This window comes from Trachinotus anak, unplaced genomic scaffold, assembly GCF_046630095.1.
Source record: "Trachinotus anak isolate AG129_WGS33_773 ecotype Australia unplaced genomic scaffold, CSIRO_AGI_Tana_v1 ptg000014l, whole genome shotgun sequence".
NCBI lineage: Eukaryota > Metazoa > Chordata > Actinopteri > Carangiformes > Carangidae > Trachinotus > Trachinotus anak.
Genome location: NW_027273865.1, coordinates 12,374,166 through 12,395,021, shown reverse-complemented (window position 1 = coordinate 12,395,021; position 20,856 = coordinate 12,374,166). Strand labels below are relative to the sequence as shown.

Genomic DNA, 20,856 nt, shown 5'->3' with positions numbered 1-20,856 from the left:
AAAGTGTTGACTCTGCTTGCCTAGCTGTAAAAGTCACCGCACGCCACTGCAATAAGTGCATGCTACTGTTGTCAATGGAGCCGAGGCTCCCTATAGAGTGCCAACCACATCCTGGGGAAACCCAGGCATACAGGAGTCTCTGCGGTGTCTGATGTGGTACTGCAGCTAAAGTGTTAGCTGTTGCCTTCCTCCAATGTCTGATCAGTTGTCTGCAGATGTACAGTCTCCGGGATATTGTCGCTCAAGAAGACCAGCGACAGGAGAGCAATAAAGGCGACCTGTCCTTCAGGAGTTAAGGAAAGGGTACAGCCATACCACCAGCATTGCATCTGATCTTTTCCAATATCAGAAGCTAAGCAGGATTGGGCCTGGTCAATACTCAGTTGGGAGGCTGCCTGGGAATGCAAGGTGCTGTAAGTGCTATTAATTGTTTTTATTAGGAATTGATTTCTGTGTTCCTGCTGTTTGATTTTTTTCCTGTTTATGTAATCTCAGTTTCATTTAAAATGTCACCCCTCAATGTATGCCCAACAAAATAAATCAAGACTGATGATGATGATGTCCAACTACATGCACAGAAACTCTGTGGACAGTGAAGGCTGTAGGTTGCTCTTTCACCTGGTGAGGTGCAGGCCTGTTCTAAGTGCTGCAGGAGCATAGCAAGTCACTAATGAATCTTTTACATAATTGAGGCTGTGAAGACCTTCCTGACACAAGTGTTCATGCACTTTGCATATGTACCAGAGGTTAATGATATGGTGAATGGCAGGCCAAAGAGCTAAGAGGTCCTGCCATCGAAGGCAGACCTAGTGCCTTTGACGCTCCCATGTTGGGATTTGAAAATATACCTCCTCTAGTTTGATCATGTCAAACCATTACCTTGGAGGATAGCCCCTTGAACCCTTAATATTGTCAGTAGCTTGCATCTCCACATCCAAAAATTGGTATGGGTCTGTGCTGATAATTCTGCCTGTCCTCCCTTTTGGCCTTCTTTGCCAAGAGAGGGGAGAGCCAGTACCCTGTTTTGCTCAGGGTCTGCTACCACTGATGGGATCAGTTAGGGTTGGCGGATAGACTGTAAATAATAATCTTGAATGGTGGAACTGTGGGGCTATTCAAGACATGGTGATTATAACCTAGCCAGAACGCCCAATACCTCTTTTGCACACTGACATGCATCTTGAGTCCAATGGAGCATTTTATTGGCATCTGGTCCAAACACAGCAAATGGCGCCATGGGCAGCATAAGCAGACAGACATGGTCCTCCCCAGCCAGAGGTGGTTTCAGTTTCCAGTGCTTGAGCAACTTGAGTATTAAACTTGTGATAGAGGGAAGGTGGATGCTCCTCATGATAGAGGGAGATGTCTTCACCCTCTGAGTCACATCCCATCACATGCATCCCACACAGGCATGCCACACCCAACCCTCCCTTTACTAAGGCACAGGTGGGGTGCTGGGTAGTAGATGGGGTGGTTTCCTGAACCACAGGTGAGAGCATTGCCAATCCTTTCTTGGCAGCAACTCCCCGGGTATGAAGAGATTGAAAGTGTTGCGATGGGAGAAGAGATTATGTGTATAGCAAATTGACCTATTAGTAATGATCACGAGGCTAATTCTTAAGAAAAGTTGAGCTAAATGTTTATTTTGATATCAACCCAGTTGGAAGCAGAGGATAGAGTTGCCTACTTTGAGTTTTGAGAGCTGTGGAGATCCTTGGCTGGAGCCCAAGGATCTGATGCAGATGAGAGTCTTGACATTGGACTCCGGGTGGTTCTTCCTGGAAATGGCATTGGTTTCCCAGGCGACAGCTCTGCGAGTATCCCTCCCTTAATTCCACTATGGCAAATGTCTGCCAGCAGACTTTCTTCTGTAGGCACTCAGGAGATCCTGACTGACCAGTCCTGGGCGGCGTGGAGCCCAAGGGCCAGAAATTGATGACAAAATAAACTTTATGCTTACTTAACTTTGTTAGATAACTTTGGAAGGAGTTGCCGTTGGCCAAATGACACAAAACCTTCAAAAATCTTCTAAACAGAAAAAACTACAAAAATATTACAATATGTGCTTGTTAGCATTAGAGTGGCTAACTTATCAAAAAAAATAGTACTCAACAGAAATCGTGCAAGAGACTTGCTCTGAAAAGTTATAGATACCAAGAAGAGTTGCTACCAAGTACTGCAAAGCGCGAGGATAAGTGTCAAGTAAAAAGCATGGATAATACAAATGTAGAAAACTAAGAAGCGAGAAAGAATAAAAAGACATGGCCACAAGATAAAGCTGAAAGACACACCAGATGAAGAGCAAGAGACCAAAAGAAAAGACACAAGAGAAGCAAGAGAGACAAGAGAGAACACGCACCAGAGGATCCAGCTGTTTTATCCTCTGGGCATGTGCTGTGGGGGAGCCTTGGCCATTGTCGCCTCGCATTGAACTTTCCCCTCTTTTCTTTGTTCTGATCAGAAAAGTGTATAAACAGTATGGATTGGAATTATTTAATTTAGTCCTATGCTTGAGTGTTGTGCATAATTCTTCCACCATGGCCCATTAAACAAATTAACAGTCTAAAAGAAACTACATTACATTGTTAGATTGACAAGGTGGCTCCCTCCAGACAAAAATGCAGAAAATCTGAGTATTTATGAAAAGCCAGAAAACTCGAGGTTCACAAACTACATCTTAGAGAACTAATGCGCACTTTCAATAACCTGGTGAGGGCTGAGATGCTCATGGTCTAGTGCAACATCTAGAGGCAGTGACAATCATTTACAGAACCGTCAAGAAGGCAATGGCTTGTCTGGGGATCAATTTGTCAACAAATGTACTGTAAATGCACAAATGCCATGCAAAGTTACTCAACAAAACTGAATGAAGAAGCTGACACTGTTGCTGTAGGCTGTACCAGAAGCTATGGTCACCAAATATGACAAACGACGACAGCAACAAGAGATAAATTCTCACTTGTTAGCATAATACATGTGAAATTATTCTCATATAAACTGAAAAACATACTGACCTAGTTCTATGCATGTGTGTCAACACATGCATAATTGAATATCCACTCTAAAGTGCAAATCCCCAACCTTCTGGTAATCTGGTAACCTGTCTTGGACATATTTCTACAGAACTGGCTATTTGATGTCTGGCAAGTTACTATAGGCACAAGCCACATACAATATAAAACAGACAGAGGGCAATGAAAAAGATAGGATGAGAAGATGCATTATTTTGCAAAATGTCTTAGTTTTCTGATGGCATCTAATGAACATTTTATTAAACATTGTTCCTGTTTGGAAGTGACTCACACACTCAGGGCTGATTTATGCATTTAGAGAATTTACTTTGGTACACTTATATACACAGATTTTAAACAACAGAATAAATTATGAGAAAACTTAATACCACGAAAAGTAGTTACGGTCTGTCCACATTATTTACAAGTTAACATACATATCCATAAATCCATTTAATACACCTAATACAGAGATAATATTGGCTGAAGTTGAAAACATTCCAAACATGGCCTTGGAGAAATGTTTTCAGTGCACATATTAATTCTGCATCAGTTCAAATCAATCTCAAATGAAATACATTTTAGGCCCTGCCCCTACTGCTTCTTCTGCCCTGATGGGTTTCGTGCGAGATTAACAATACTGACAATCAATAAAAGGGGGTGACAGCGACAAAATGTGAAGACCACACCCAGAAGAGGGGTAAAACACAGGAAAGTCATGTGGACATTTTTAGACACCAGCTTGCTCATGATGTTTTATACCTGCATTTACTCTACTGCATCCTCCCCCCTTTATTCCTCCTCTTGTCAGTTACAGGGACAGTTTCATCTAAATGGGATGCACAAGTCTGGAGATGTGGTTCTAGGTGGATTGTTTGGAATCCACTACTTTTCTACCCATCCTGACCTGTCTTTTACCTCGGAGCCACAACAGCCTACCTGCCATGGGTGAGTATGTCAGGGAACCAGAAAAAAGCAGAAACATGGGAAAATATAGCTCATTAATATAATGTATCTTTGATAAACTGATATTATTGTAAGATAATTACATTCTGTATTCATGTTAACCATATTACCTTTTTCCATAGTCTCCATTATTTGTTTTTTTAATTCAAGTATTATCATTGTTTTTGCTATTCAATTGTCTGCATTATATGCAAAATCTGTGGATGTGGAACATGTAAATGTTTGAACACTGTAGTGTACTGTGTTTCATTTTTAAATAGTAAAGTGGTATTTTATGTGTTAGTTTTGATGTTCTAGGATTCAAACAGGCCCAGACCATGGCTTTTACTATTGATGAGATCAACAGAAACTCCAACCTGCTACCTAATGTGACTCTGGGATACAGTGTATATGATAACTGCAATACACTAGGAATTGGATTCCGTGCAGCATTTTCATTAGCCAGTGGTCAAGAGGAGCAAGTTACATTGCATGAGACCTGTATAGGAACACCTCCAGTCCTTGGGATTGTGGGTGATGATTCATCGACACGTTCTATTGCAATCTCCAATGTCTTAGGTTTGTACAGAGTGCCTCTGGTAAGTTTCTCTGCCTAAACATTTATTAATTATTTTGGATCATTTTGATTTAATTTAATTTGAACTTTAAAGTCAGCTGTAAACATGAAGCAGTCAGTCTTACAAAGCTGAAAGACACATCAAAGGCACTGAATGGTTTTAGGATGTACAGTCTGGGTTTTTTTGCAGGTGAGTTATTTTTCTACGTGTTCCTGCCTGAGTGACCGGCAAAAGTTTCCATCATTCTTTAGGACGATCCCAAGTGATGCTTTCCAGGTAAAAATCTATCAGCAAAATTCAAAAACATAAACTAAAGAATGTGCATTGTCAGGAAGAACATGCATAACCTACAAGTATATTTCTTTTGTATATCACTAGTGACATTATATGTGTCATTCATGGAGATGTGTGGGTCAGATAACAACACTGAAAGGCAATAATTAAACACGGTCCAATTTGGAACCTGTTCAGCAAGAATTTCCAGTGAAACATTATTCCAGCCTGTGCACTAATCCCTCCTCTCTGTATTCTCAGGTGCGTGCTATCATTCAGATTCTAAAACACTTTGGCTGGACTTGGGCAGGTCTGCTGATCAGTGATAATGATTATGGACTCCACGCTGCCCGATCCTTCCAATCTGACCTGGGTCCATCTGGTGGAGGTTGCCTGGCCTACTTAGAGGTTTTGCCAGAGGATGATGATCCATATGAACTATGGAGGATTGTGGATGTAATGAAGAAATCTACAGCTCGCGTGGTCATTGTGTTTGCACATGAGGGTCATGTTATTAACCTCATGGAAGAGGTTGGGCTTGAAATGGAACTTGATGATTGCTTAACATAGTTATACAATTGTTTTGTTAAACAGAAACATTTAATTCAGTAATTTGCAATAATATTAGGTCTAAGCAAACCAAATAGTAATCAACTGGAGTCAAGTTGTGCTGTATAGGCACTGCTAGCAGGTTTTTCTGACAAATTAAACTAAATTATGATGATTTGCATCACTTTGCCAGTACTACTGTGTAAACAGGGTTGGATGTGTGAATGACACCATCTGTGGATTATTGGTATGGCAGTATGAATTTATATACTTGGTACTATGCAATGTACAGGTGGTGAGGCAGAATGTGACAGGTCTGCAGTGGATAGCCAGTGAAGCCTGGACATCTTCTGCTACACTCCAGACCCCCCACCTCATGCCGTACCTGGGTGGAACACTGGGCATTGCCATCCGTCGAGGAGAAATACCAGGGCTCAGGGAGTTCATGCTACAAATGCACCCTGACCTTCACAGCAACAGCTATGGAAATAACATGGTGAGAATTAAACCTTGCAATGTGATTGGATATTTGCAAGAATAATATATTGTCATTGTTTATAATACACGGTTTGAATATGTTCCAGGTAAATCAGTTTTGGGAACACACATTTCAGTGTAGATTTGCAACACCTCCAGCAGGTTGGGTGGAAGCAGGAGGAGCATTATGCACTGGACAGGAAGATTTAGAGAATGTGGAGACTGAGTTCTTGGACATTTTAAATCTCAGGCCAGAGTACAATGTGTATAAGGCAGTGTATGCCCTGGCATATGCCCTTGATGACATGCTGCAGTGTGAGCCAGGGAGAGGGCCTTTCAGCGGGAACAGCTGTGGAAATTTACAAAGACTTGAACCCTGGCAGGTGAAATATCAGTTTACACTCCACTTGTTTATCGCCAAATCCTGTTTTTATAGTATTTCTTGTGCAGTAGCATTTAGTGTATGGAATTAAGTACAAAGCTAAGAGATTTAAATGTGTTAAATGCAAGACTGATGGTTGACAGGATTGTTAGTAATAGCAGTGGATAGTTTAATCAGGGTAGAGAGAACAATCTCTTTTCACTTTTTATAATCTATGGTATTATAGGTAATGTTACTTTGCTGGAATTTTTGATGACTTCATAAGTGTAGTATGTAGTTTGATTATTAAATACAAGGTCCTGATGACATGACCATTAATGATACGATTTCTGTTTCATCAATCCCTTTTGGTTTTCCCTATATTGCATATTCTTATTTTCATAGCTTGTGTATTATTTGCAAAAAGTCAACTTCACTACATCATTTGGTGATCAAGTGGCATTTGATGAGAACGGTGATGTCTTACCAATCTATGACATCATGAACTGGCTGTGGCTCCCTGATGGAAGAATTAAAGTTCAAAATGTGGGTGAGGTTAAGAAATCAGCCTTTAAAGGTGAAGAACTCACACTTGATGAGGATAAAATCTTCTGGAACTTTGAATCCAAAGAGGTTACTTCTGCTTTTTCAGCCACTTCTCATTTTTTAATTCATACCAATGTAAAATATCACAAAATTACATTTATTTTTCTCCGTACAGCCACCCCAGTCAGTGTGCAGTGAGAGCTGTCCTCCAGGTACCCGCATGGCCAGGAAGAAGGGGGAACCTGAATGTTGTTTTGATTGCATCCCCTGTTCTGAGGGAAAGATCAGCAATAAGACTGGTGGGTGTTCATGATTCAAAGGTTTATTAGAATTTGGAATGTTGGAAGAATGTATCTCACCATCTTCCGTTTTATCTTAAGACTCCATGGAGTGCACCAGGTGTCCAGGAGATTTCTGGTCCAGCCCCCAGCGTGACCACTGTGTTCCCAAGAAAATAGAGTTCCTGTCCTACCATGAACCTCTTGGGATCTGCTTGACAGCCACCTCATTACTGGGCACATTTATTTCTGCTGTTGTCCTAGTGATCTTTATGTATCACCGCAAAACACCTATTGTACGTGCCAACAATTCTGAACTCAGTTTTCAGTTGTTGTTGTCACTTAAACTATGTTTCCTGTGTTCACTGCTGTTTATTGGCCACCCCAGACTGTGGACGTGCCAGCTGAGACATGCAGCATTTGGGATCAGCTTTGTTCTTTGTGTATCATGCATCCTGGTCAAAACTATGGTGGTTCTGGCTGTGTTCAAGGCCTCTAAGCCAGGAGGTGAAGCCAGTCTGAAGTGGTTTGGTGTTTTGCAGCAGAGGGGGACAGTTTTCACTCTTACTTGTATTCAGGCAGCAATCTGCACTGCTTGGCTTGTCTCTTCCTCACCAGTGCCTCATAAAAACACCCAATACCACAAAGACAAGATAGTTTATGAGTGTGTAGTTGGTTCCACAATTGGTTTTGCTGTGTTACTTGGTTATATTGGTTTACTGGCTATCCTCAGCTTCCTGTTAGCCTTTCTGGCAAGGAACCTTCCTGACAACTTCAATGAGGCCAAACTCATCACTTTCAGTATGCTGATCTTCTGTGCTGTGTGGGTGGCCTTTGTCCCTGCTTATATCAGCTCACCTGGCAAATATGCTGATGCAGTGGAGGTATTTGCTATTCTGGCCTCCAGTTTTGGTCTCTTGGTGGCACTATTTGGGCCCAAATGTTTCATAATCTTACTGAGACCAGAGAGAAACACAAAGAAAGCTATCATGGGTCGAGGCACCACTTAGTCATAGAATTAGCTAACAGGTCTTCCAACTTAATTGACAGTAAAGGTTTTTTGTCTCCATAGACCCATAGAAGTGTCAGGAGAAAGACTCTTAACGATCATTTAAAAAAATACTTAACTTACTCTTTTATGTCATGTTATGCTACTGCAATTTTTTAGTTAGGTTTACGCATAACATAGTTAGGTCTAGGGAAAGATCATAGTTGGGTAAAAAAAAAAAATACTTGCTAATTTTTTGTTTTGTTGATACATCCATGGTTCTATAACAACAGCCTACGTCCTCCTTTGCTCCCATAATAATCAGTATAGCCATTAGAGGGTTTTGTCATGTGAATGTAAGCATAAATATATTTTTGGGCATTTGCTGAAATAACTGATACTGTCCATATGACCACTAGAGATCACCAACAAAACATAACTATGTGAGGTATCAACGTTTCTTATAGGAGGACAGTCTCAAATTAATTAAATTAATCAATTACTCTGATCCACTGTTTAGTTTTCATTCATTTGCATTGTGCAGCAGTGTTCATCACCAGACAAAACTGGAAGCAACAGAGAAATGTTAATAAAATGACTTACATTTTTGAATTGTTATGCTGTTTTTGTCTGAACAATTGTTCCTACATTCCTTGGGAAAAACTAGAATTATCATCTTGCAATTGTATGTCTCTGCCAACCAGCCAAGGGGACATTGAACACACTACCAGCATTTAACACTGAGGAAACTTAAATATCTAAACATAAATAACCTAACAAACTACTTTCACAAAAGGAACTAACTTAAGAATTAACTTTAAGTTTAACAAATCCAAATAAAAAAACTTAAAGACATCACATCCTATCCTTTTGGCCTCCTCCACTGTGGGCTCCCATAAAAGGCCCTCTTTCCCAGGCTTCTGGCCTTTTGCCCGAGGAGCTCGGTAAGAACAAGAAAGGTAAGTGTTCAAAATAAAACCATGTAACAGAATGTTAAATAATTGTGTGCACCCAAATTATAAAACAAAATGCCAACATTGAATGAAATGTGTAATATGAAAACAAAGGACTATGTGTAGTGTCTTAATGTAACTAAATACAAAAGAAATACTAACACTGGTGGCCATTAGCTGAGGAGGGAGATGCAAAAAACATGACTTACATGACTTCCCCCCTGTGACTGACAATCTGCAGCCTCCTTAAAGTGAGTTCAGTGGATCTCCATTGCAGACCTCCCCACTGATTATATCCTCTTGCCCCACACCTTGTCGTTTAAAGCTGAATTTTACTCTGGCCATATTCCCTGTTCATCCAACCTCATCTGCCCCCTCTCGCTTCTCCTCCAACCTTGTAATTGGTGATTCAATAGTGAAGCATGTCAGGTGAAGATCAACTTTGACTTACTGTTTCCCAGGTGCTAAGGTGGCTGACGTCCTGTTGGTGGCTTCCAACATCTGCTTCTTTAGTCAGTATAATAAATGTTTTGTGATTATTGAATAATAATGTTTTGCGATTAGGAAATAGAGTGAAACTAAAAGGGAATCAAGTCTGATTATTAGCCTGCTTCTTGCACAATTCATCCTCATTCTCCCTTAAAGTCCATTTCAAACGATCTACTGTAATCATAGGTTTTACATAAGGTTGTGACAGTACTGTAAACGCAGCACAAAGGCAACCCTCGTCACTAAGCAACTTTACAACTTCATTAATATTTTGAGCTGGTGTGAATCTTTTCAATGAAAATAACAATTCCAAGAGTAAAAAATGTGGCTTTTATTCTATACATAAATTCATACACAAACTGAACGTCTGCTGAACTTTTGCCTCAGAACTTTCCGCGGAACGTTCCCACTCGGTAGTTCACGGAACTCCCCGCAGTGACACTGCTACAGTCTGGGGAAAACCCATACCTAACCCTGTCAGGCCCAAAGTCTGAGTCTCAGGAAAGTATGTGTGGCGGCCGGGGTTGTACATTAACCAATTGATACACTCTAACCTTAGCTCAATTCTGCCAGACAACACCACCCTGGGAATTTCACCCAGGGAACTATTACAATCTTTAAGGCACTCAGGTCTGTCATACAACGGGGCAGAGACGAGATACAAATTACAGAATTACTTTATTAAACATATCAAATAATAAAAGGTATCAAATGGCATGGCGGAGGCCTACCAGTAGTCCAGGGGGTAAGAGGGGTCCCAGGAAAGTCACCCCAAACACTCGTGACACACACACACTCACAATAGTGAAAATCAACCTGCGGTGAAAACACACACACAACACACAGGGAGGAGATGCCGCCACCAGGGATACCAATCCCCCCACTGTAGTTTCATCCTCTGAGAGGACACAGAAACACAATTAAAGATATAGAAACACCAAAAAAAACACAAACAACTAAATCAAACCTCCTAACCACACAAAAAAAGGCAACTTAAATTCCCACAGAACAAAACAAAATCAAATAAACCCTAACACATCTAAACTTAACAATTACATGTGGACACTCACATAAGGCGAGTAGACACACACAACAAAATATACACACATATAAATTCCACCCCCCAAATTAACATCTATCATTCACACACACAATAAAAAAAGCACAAGGCTAAGAAGGCCGACAGGCCGAAGCAAACAGGGACATGGATGCCTCCACGAGGCAAGGCAGTTCAAAAAGGGGCAACAGTGCTCCAACAGGCCAAAATGTGCAGCAAAAGCAAATTGGCCTTGGCCTCTGCAAGCAAGAGAGAGAGAAATCTTGTGACCCCAACCGGCTTTTATAAATAATTTCTAACAGCACATGGCATTAAACTTTATAACTTTTGTTGTTAATGTTGAAGATAATGAGCAAAAATTCTTGTGATCCATTTGTCATAATTTCTTAATTAACTGAGCATGTAAGCAATGATTTATAAGCATAACAAGGTATAGACTGCACTTATTTTAAAATCAGACTTCCACAGATAGGAACATATTGGTGTATGGCGGGACTCCTGTCTGTCATATGAGCGAGATCAGTGGTTCTCAAACTTTTTCACATCAAATGGCACAAATTAGACCACGAACCCCATTTGATAAGATTTTTGCTTATAGATGTTTTATTACAAAAAGTTTTTGAAACCCATGACAAGGAACCCACTCAAGGACTCCTTTGAGAACAACTGAGCTAGCTCACCACTGAAAATGTACTGGAAAATCATCACCAGTCATTTATATTCTACATGGGTACCCTGACTATGTACACACCCATGGCCGAGGTACAACACACCACCAAGAGTTAGCTGACCTTGCCAGACACTAAGACCAGCAGTGAACAGGTGGAAGGCCACTCAGATAGCTTGCCAGATTGTAAAACATGTTTTGAAAGGACACGACATCAGTCTAAACCAGGGTCAGCAAAACTCAGTAACAATCACATGAGTACAATAAAACATCAGGGAAACTCTAACTAAATACACAAATACACAAGGGAAGCTGGGATAACAGAACACAAGTGAAACACATTAGGATGGGGCAGACAATCACAAAGGCAGGAAAAGAAAACGAGGCAGAAAGGAAAACAATTACACACTCACACTGAGGGCTGATTTGAGAATTTGAAAAGTTTAATTTTGTACACTTCTCATGCAAATAAATTTGGGATTGTACTCAGTGCAAAGTTACTCTACTAATAGATACATTTATCCGCTCTGGTATTAACCTGCAGAGCAAGGCAGAGGAAAACTTGTATTAAGGGAAGTAGTTAAGTAATCTGTCTACTTTATATACAACTTAACATACAGTACATATCCTTAAATATATTCAACATGACATTCAAATAAACTAATACAGACATAATGTGATCGTCATGCAATTTTTAGTCGACCTCATTGTGCTTTGGAAGGGATGCCAACATGCCTTGGAGAGATGTTATCAATATCGCACACATTAATTCTGCCTCAGTACAAAGCAAACTTGTACCTGCCCCTACATCCTCTTCTGCCCTGATAGGCGGTGTGGGAGATTAAACAGAACTGCAAGTCAATAAAAGATGATATCATCGTGATAAAACTTAATAACTGGGCTCAGGAAAGGCATAAACCAGAGGGAAGTCATGAGGGTCATTGTAGACACCAACTTGCTCATGCTGTTGTATTCCTGCCTTTCCTCAGCTGTAATCTCTCCTTTTTCATCCTCCTGCCAGTTACAGGGACGGTTTCATCTAAATGGGATGCACAAGGCTGGGGATGTAATTCTAGGTGGACTGTTTGAAATCCACTTTTTTGCAGCCTTTCCTGAACTGTCTTTTACCTCAGAGCCACAGCAGCCTACCTGCCATGGGTGAGTCTGTCAGGAACCACAGAAAGCAGAAACTAGGGAAAATCAAGCCTAATGTATTTTTGATAATCATGCATATCTGTGAAAGGATTCCATTTTGTATTTGACATTTTAACCATATTACCTTTTTGCACTTTTATTTATTTTTTCATTCAAGTATAATAATGGTTGTTGCTGTTAAACTGTCTTCATTATTTGCTAAATCTGTAGATTTAGTAGATGATATTTTTGTTTTTGTTATTTACAATCTGATATTACTGTGAATTACAATGCATATTTATGGCATTTTAAATATCACTGTTATACATATAAGAAATTTAGTGTTAAATAAATGCATTGTGCATTTGTGCCACTTTAACCATATTGCTTTTTTGCACAGGCTTCTTTGTTTATTTTTTGATTAAGTATTATTATGGTTGTTGCAATTCAACTGTCTGCATTGCTTACAAGATCTGTAGTTGTCCAACATGTATATTTGCAATTGGTGTATAATGTTATATTTATTAGTAGTAAACAGTGGTCTTCTATGTATTAGTTTTGATGTTTTAGGCTTCACACAGGCCCAGACCATGGCTTTTACTATTGATGAGATCAACAGAAACTCCAACCTGCTACCTAATGTGACTCTGGGATACAGTTTGTATGATAACTGCAACCAACTTGGAATTGGATTCCGTGCAGCACTGTCATTAGCCAGTGGTCAAGAGGAGCAAATTACATTATATGAGACCTGTATAGGAACACCTTCAGTTCTAGGGATTGTGGGTGATGATTCCTCTACACGTTCTATTGCAATCTCCAACGTCTTAGGTTTGTACAGAGTGCCAATGGTAAGTTTTTCTGCCTTACTATCTATTAATTATCTTTTAATCATTTTGATTTAAATTCAAATTTAAAGTCAGTTGTAAACGTGAAGGGGTCAGCCTTACAAACCTGACAGACATGGAAATTACATTGAATGGTTTTAGGATATACAGTCTGTTCTTCACAGGTGAGTCATTACTCCACATGTTCCTGCCTGAGTGACCGGCAAAAGTTTCCATCCTTCTTTAGGACGATCCCAAGTGATGCTTTCCAGGTGAAAATCAACTAAATGGAAAAAAAGGAATAGTAGTTTTCAGGAAGTATGTCCTGTTCTGTATTAAAACTGTATATTTTGTGTACCAGTCACATTCGATGTGTCATTGACAAGATGTATGTTGTCAGATAACATCACTGAAAGGCAATAATCAAACATGGTCCATTGTGGAACCTGTTTAACTGGATTTCAGTGAAACATTATTCCAGCCTGTGCACTAATCCCTCCTCTCTGTATTCTCAGGTGCGTGCTATGATTCAGATTCTAAAACACTTTGGCTGGACTTGGGCAGGTCTGCTGATCAGTGATAATGATTATGGACTCCATGCTGCCCGATCCTTCCAATCTGACCTGGGTCCATCTGGTGGAGGTTGCCTGGCCTACACAGAGATTTTGCCCTGGAGTGACAACCCGTCTGAACTAAGGAGGATTGTGGATGTGATAAAGAAATCCACAGCTCGTGTGGTCATTGTTTTTGCACATGAGGGTCATATGATTGATCTCATGGAAGAGGTTGGGCTAAAAATACAACCTGATTAGAGCTTAATATAATTATATAACTTGGTTTTTTTTGTTTGTTTGTTTTGTTTTTTTTTCTGTCAAACTAAAAGATTTAAATATATTATAATATATATAAATATTTACAATCACATATAAGCATAGTAAGATTGGCAATCAGGCAAATTGGCCACAACTTCAGCAGCAAGTTTTTACCAGCCCTCTCTGCTCTCAGTGTGCTTGAAATCGTGCCGTGCAAATGTTCAGAAATTAGGCTAACTTAGTCATACTATTGTATAAAACAAAGGATTGCACCTGTGAATGTAACAGCTGCAGAGACTAGAAACTACTCTGTTGGCATACAGTATGAATTTATGTATCCGGTATAATGCTAATGTGCAGGTGGTGAGGCAGAATGTGACAGGCCTGCAGTGGATGGCCAGTGAAGCCTGGACAGCAGCTGCTGTGCTCCAGACCCCCCACCTCATGCCGTACCTGGGTGGAACACTGGGAATTGCCATCCGTCGAGGAGAAATACCAGGGCTCAGGAAATTCATGCTACAAATACGTCCTAACCCAAACCACAATAACAGCTATGGAAATAACATGGTGAGAGTTTAACCTTCCAATCTGATCTGGTTTTTGCAGGAATAATACATTGTCATTGTTTATAATCCGCAGATTTGACTATGTTTCAGGTGAATCAATTTTGGGAATACATATTTAAGTGTAGATTTGCACCACCACCAGCAGGTTGGGCAGAGGCTGGAGGTGCATTATGCACTGGACAGGAAAATCTAGAGAATGTGGAGAGTGAGTTTTTGGACACTTTAAATCTCAGGCCAGAGTACAATGTGTATAAGGCAGTGTATGCCCTTGCATATGCCCTTCACGAAATGCTGCAGTGTGAGCCAGGGAGAGGGCCTTTCATCGGGAACAGCTGTGCTGATTTACAAGCACCGGAGCCTTGGCAGGTGTGATATCAGTTTGCACTCCACTTGTTTATGTGACTATATACTGCTCATAATATTTCTTGCACAGTAGCATATAGTGTATACGATTAAGTACAAAGCTATGAGATTATCAATTGTAAAATGCTAGATAGATAGCTGAAAAGATTTTCCCTACTGCTGGGTGACAGCAGTGACTATTATCAGTTCATAGAGAACAATCTTCTGTCACTAGGTAGATGTAATTTTAGGTCATGTGACATTACTTTAAAGAAAATGCTTTGCTGGAATTTTTAATGATTTCCTGTGGATGTAAGTATAATATGTGTAATATTAGGTCCTCTCAAAGGAGTTTTAAATCTCCTTTGAGATACTATGACCTGGACAAATGATATTATATTCACAGGAATATTAGGTCCTGATTTGTTCACCATGGTCATAAAGAATGGAATTTGTTTTTTCATCTGACGTTTTTGGTTTTTCCTCTATACCTCATTCTGATTTCCATAGCTTGTGTATTACTTGGAAAAGGTCAACTTCACCACATCATTTGGTGATCAAGTGGCATTTGACGAGAACGGTGATGTCTTACCAATCTATGATATCATGAACTGGCAGTGGCTCCCTGATGGAAGAATTAAAGTTCAGAATGTGGGTGAGGTTAAGAAATCAGCCTTCAAAGGTGAAGAACTCACACTTGATGAAGATAAAATCTTCTGGAACTTTGAATCCAAAGAGGTTACTTCTCCTTTTTTAGACTCCTTTTTGTATGGCCTGTGGATAACTAATTATACCAGTATAAAGGAGTAAAATAACAGATATCTTTCTCTCTACAGCCACCCCGGTCAGTGTGCAGTGAGAGCTGTCCTCCAGGTACCCGCATGGCCAGAAAAAAGGGGGAACCTGAGTGCTGTTTTGACTGCATCCCTTGTTCTGAGGGAAAGATTAATAATAAGAGTGGTGGGTATTTGTTATTCAATAGTTTTATTAAGAATTTTATTTACAATGTGGGAAGAATGTATCTCACCATCTTCCGTTTTATTTAAGACTCCATGGAGTGCACCAGTTGTCCAGAGGATTTCTGGTCAAGCCCCCAGCGTGACCACTGTGTTCCCAAGAAAATAGAGTTCCTCTCCTATCACGAACCTCTGGGTATCTGCTTGACAGCCACCTCACTGCTGGGCACATTTATGTGTGCTGTTGTCCTAGGGATCTTTATCTATCATCGCAAAACACCTATTGTACGTGCCAATAATTCTGAACTTAGTTTCCAGCTTTTGTTCTCACTTAAACTATGTTTCCTCTGCTCACTGCTGTTTATTGGCCGTCCCAGACTGTGGACGTGCCAGCTGAGACATGCAGCATTTGGTATCAGCTTTGTTCTTTGTGTCTCATGCATCCTGGTCAAAACCATGGTGGTTCTGGCTGTGTTCAAGGCCTCTAAGCCAGGAGGTGAAGCCAGTCTGAAGTGGTTTGGTGCTGTGCAGCAGAGGGGGACAGTTGTGGTTCTTACCTCTGTTCAAGCAGCAATCTGCACTGCTTGGCTTGTCTCTTCCTCACCAGCTCCTTATAAAAACACCAAATACCACAATGACAAGATAGTTTATGAGTGTGTAGTTGGGTCCACAATTGGTTTTGCAGTGTTACTGGGCTATATTGGTTTACTGGCTATCCTCAGTTTCCTGTTAGCATTTCTGGCAAGGAATCTTCCTGATAACTTCAATGAGGCCAAACTCATCACTTTCAGTATGCTGATCTTCTGTGCTGTGTGGGTGGCTTTTGTCCCTGCTTATATCAGCTCACCTGGCAAATATGCAGATGCAGTGGAGGTATTTGCTATCCTGGCCTCCAGTTTTGGTCTCTTGGTGGCGCTGTTTGGACCCAAATGTTACATAATCCTGCTTAGACCAGAGAGAAATACAAAGAAAGCTATCATGGGTCGAGACACCACAAAGTCATAAAATTAGCCAACACATCTTCCAACCTAGTTGACAGTAGGGGTTTTTTGTCTCTACACTTTGATATGAACCATAGGAGCATTCTGGTGACAGGTGAAAGACTGGACATAAATCACTTTTGAAAAACTTAACCTTTCATGATGTGACAATGCTATTGTCATTGTTTGGTTAGGTATAGGCACTAAAACAACTTCCTGAGGTCTAGGGAAAGATCATGTTTTGTGTTCAAATAAGTATTTCCTTGAGGCTGGGGTTTGTCATTGCCGTTGTTATGTTTTGTTGACCCATCCATCCATCCTGACCTCCTCCCTAAGTTGACTTTGTGGCTCTATAACAACATTATTAATTTCTACAACTGGTCGAGGGCTTTCTTACTTGAACCTCAGCATATAGTATATAATTTCAGGACATATTACCTTAAACAACCGATGCTGTCTCACCTGCCTCCTAGAGGTCATCTGACAATAAAATGTAACTATGGGTAACATCTGGACTGAAATAGAAAAAAGTAAATAAAAAATAATTTACATTAGTACTTACTGTGCTTTTTTTGGCTGATGATTTATTTGTACATTCTGTGGGATTCGAGAGAAGAAACCTTGAAGAAGAAGTAACCCTGAGTGGCGAGATATCCATGTCACATTTGCAGGAAAACTGGACCCAGATGCAGACAAAAAGACAGGGCTAGCTGAACTGAAAGATTTATTCACCCAAGGAAAAACATGAATCTTACTTAGATGGAGAGGCAAAGTGCAAACCAGGGGCGGCAGAAAACAAAATTAATTAAACTAAGTCAAAAACTCTGGAACATTAACAGAAAACAGATACTTGATGAATAACCAGGAAAAAAGAACCAAAGCATAAGGAGACACTGGGGGAACTGCACAAAATGGAGAGGGTAAGGAGCCAATTCAATTCAATTCAATTTTATTTGTATAGCGCCAAATGATAATATACATTATCTCAAGGCACTTTAATGATGAGTAGTGGTGGATCTGGATCCTGCTGCTCCAGAGGCAGAGATACCTGCAGAATGAGGACAGAGAGAGGGAGAGAGAGGAGAAGCACAAACTACGGGAGAGAAAAAAAATACTTAATGGCATAAAGTAATCGAGAGAGAGTGAGAGAGAGACAGAGATAGAGAGAGAGCGCCCAGTGAATCATGGGAATCCCCCAGCAGTCTAGCTCTATAGCAGCATAACTAAGGGATGGGTCAGGACATACCCGAGTCAGCCCTAACTATAAGCTTTACTAAACAGGACAGTTTTAAGCCTGATCTTAAAGGTAGAGAGGGTGTCTGCCTCCCGAACCCACACTAGGAGCTGGTTCCACAGGAGAGGAGCCTGATAGCTGAAGGCTCTGCCCCCCATTCTACTCTTACAAACTCTGGGAACCACAAGTTGACCTGCATTTAGAGAGCGAAGTGTCCTATTGGGAAAATAGGGAACTATAAGCTCTCCAAGGTACGATGGTGCCTGACCATTAATGGCTTTGTAGGTGAGGAGGAGGATTTTACATTCTATCCTGGAGTTTACAGGGAGCCAATGCAGAGAAGCTAACACAGGAGAGATGTGATCTCGTTTCCTAGTTCCTGTTAGTACTCGTGCTGCCGCATTTTGGATCAATTGGAGGCTTTTTACTGAATTTTTGGGACATCCTGACAATAAAGAGTTACGGTAGTCCAGTCTTGAGGTAACAAATGCATGAACTAGCTTTTCAGCATCCTTTAGACACAGAATGGGTCTGATTTTTGCAATATTGCACAGGTGGAAGAAGGCTGTCCTAGAGACTTGCTTTATATGTGAAGTAAAGGACAAATCCTGGTCAAAAATGAAACCAAGGTTTCTTACTGTAGCGATGGAGGCCAAGGTAATGTCATCCAGAGTCAGTATATTATCACATAGTGTATCTCTGAGGTGTTTTGGGTCAATTACAATAACTTCAGTTTTGTCCGAATTTAAGAGTAAGAAATTACTGGTCATCCAGGTTTTTATGTCCTTAAGACGCACCTGAAGCTTGGCTACCTGGTTAGTCTCACCTGGCTTCATGGATAAGTACAGCTGGGTGTCATCTGCATAACAATGGAAATTTATCTGGTGCCTCCTAATAATGTTTCCTAGAGGAAGCATATATAGACTGAAAAGTATTGGTCCTGGCACAGAACCTTGTGGAACTCCATGACTGACTTTTGTGTTGATAGAAGAGTCATTATTAACATGAACAAACTGGAGTCTATCTGGTTCCTTTAATATCGACCATATACTCTCGTCTCTGTAATAGAATCTTATGATCGATGGTGTCAAATGCAGCACTAAGATCTAGCAGGACAAGTATAGAGACAAGTCCATTGTCTGAGGCTATGAGGAGATCATTGGTAACCTTAACCAGAGCTGTTTCTGTGCTATGATGGACTCTAAAACCTGACTGAAAATCTTCAAACAAACCATTTCTGTGCAAATAATCACATAACTGGTTTGCAACGACCTTCTCAAGGATTTTGGAAATAAAGGTGAGGTTGGATATGGGTCTATAATTGGCTAAAACATCTGGATCAAAAGTAGGCTTTTTAAGTAGAGGTTTAATTACTGCAACTTTAAAAGCCTGCGGTACATAACCAGTTGATAAAGATAAGTTAATCAGACTTGATATAGAGGTGTCGATTAAAGGAAAAACTTCTTTGAACAGCCTTGTTGGAATGGGGTCTAAAAGACAAGTCGATGGTGGACACAGGGCAGGAGGCTAGGGATGGAGTGGGAAACCATGGGCTCAGGGGCCACATAGTGGCAGTGAGCACAAAAATGGGGCTGGGGACAGAGACTGTGCATACAGACTGAGGGCAACAGTGAAGACCGGGTCACTCCGGAGGCTGAGTTTGAGAGCAGTGCCGACAGGAGATCAGGAGCTGAAGACAACCAGACAGCCAATGGAAGATCAGGGGCTGGAGTTGGCTGGGCCACTGACTGGGGACCAGGAGCTGCAGTTGGCCAGGCTGCCGATGGAAGATCAGGAGCTGGGAAATGGCCGGACTACCAACTGGGAACAAGGAGCTGAAGTTGGCAGGACCTCTGACAGATGGGTTCTTGGGTTCATCTGTTCATGAGTCTACTGCTCAGATGTCAACTGGGACCTACAACACTGGCACAGGCAAGGTGTCGGCTGGGCTGGTTGTCTAAGGAACAGGAAGGCATAGCATACCCGGGATGCTGGGTAGCAGAGGCTCATGGTCACTGGTTAGTGGATGCTCTGGATAGGTGGGGCTGATGCTGCTTGGGGAATTCACATCTCCGTGACCTTTTCTTTGTCGTAGCGGCACCAACTCCTAAAATGTTTGCAGGTTAAATGCTAGGCGTGTTCACCAGAGAGGAGACAGCTCATAGTTTTCCAGGTCCAAATCAGACAGGAGATCACCCAATGTGCAAAGAGGCCTGGCAACTCTGGGTTCACTGTTCACTGGGTTCACTAGGAAACTGACTAGAGACTAGTAGAGGCTGTGGCTGCTGGACCTGGCTGCAAGCAAAATATTTTCAGAGCCACGGTCTGGGCAAGAGGGTGGCTGATGGCTGGCAGACTGAAGGCTAGCTGACTGGGATGCACACAAGGAAACTAGTTAGTAAGCATGCTGGAAGCTAGCAGTCCTGATGCTACCTGGCAAGGAGACACGTTAAGGAAACAGGCTGAGGGTTAGCAGGCCTAATACTAGCAGACTGGGAGACAGGCTCAATAAAAAGGATAATTTTTGAGCCACTCAGGTCAAGAACCTTCCCTGTGTGCCTTGTGCAGTCCATCCTGCTGATATTCACAATAAATATCTCTCAACCATTCACTGTAAAAGAGCATGAGATTGTATCGCAGTTCATTTAGTTCATCCTTGAAAGTACTGCCTCCTACCTCATGGGGTCCAAAGCATGATCCTCAGAAAAAAGATTTGAGTTGAGTTTAGAGGGTGCCTCAATCTAATTACATCAGGCTGATGACATTATGTGGCCAGAATGTTTTCATATTAAATCAATGTGGCTGCTGACTAGTTATTTTACTACCTATTACT

General features: G+C 41.1%; 3 protein-coding genes across 3 annotated transcripts in view; all 3 read left to right on the top strand.

The window, feature by feature from the left end:
• Positions 1-10,301, top strand: part of LOC139631926 (extracellular calcium-sensing receptor-like) — a 91,288-nt gene extending 80,987 nt beyond the window's left edge. The window contains exon 10 of the mRNA XM_071496595.1: positions 10,210-10,301. The gene's annotated coding sequence lies outside the window, so the exon portion shown is untranslated. The remainder of the gene's footprint in view (positions 1-10,209) is intronic.
• LOC139632366 (extracellular calcium-sensing receptor-like) lies at positions 2,144-8,618 on the top strand. The gene is made up of 3 exons (XM_071497276.1): positions 2,144-5,338; positions 5,649-7,039; positions 7,121-8,618. The coding sequence occupies exons 2-3, from the start codon at positions 6,961-6,963 to the stop codon at positions 8,026-8,028; spliced, it is 987 nt and encodes a 328-aa protein (XP_071353377.1). The 5' UTR covers positions 2,144-5,338; positions 5,649-6,960; the 3' UTR covers positions 8,029-8,618.
• Positions 10,302-12,103: 1,802 nt separating the features above from the next.
• Positions 12,104-17,192, top strand: LOC139631919 (extracellular calcium-sensing receptor-like). Its single transcript, XM_071496587.1, has 9 exons — positions 12,104-12,330; positions 12,863-13,157; positions 13,319-13,405; positions 13,649-13,918; positions 14,306-14,512; positions 14,602-14,877; positions 15,364-15,591; positions 15,690-15,813; positions 15,901-17,192. Exons 1-9 carry the CDS (start codon positions 12,104-12,106, stop codon positions 16,812-16,814), a joined length of 2,628 nt encoding a protein of 875 aa, XP_071352688.1. The 3' UTR covers positions 16,815-17,192.
• Positions 17,193-20,856: the final 3,664 nt, after the last annotated feature.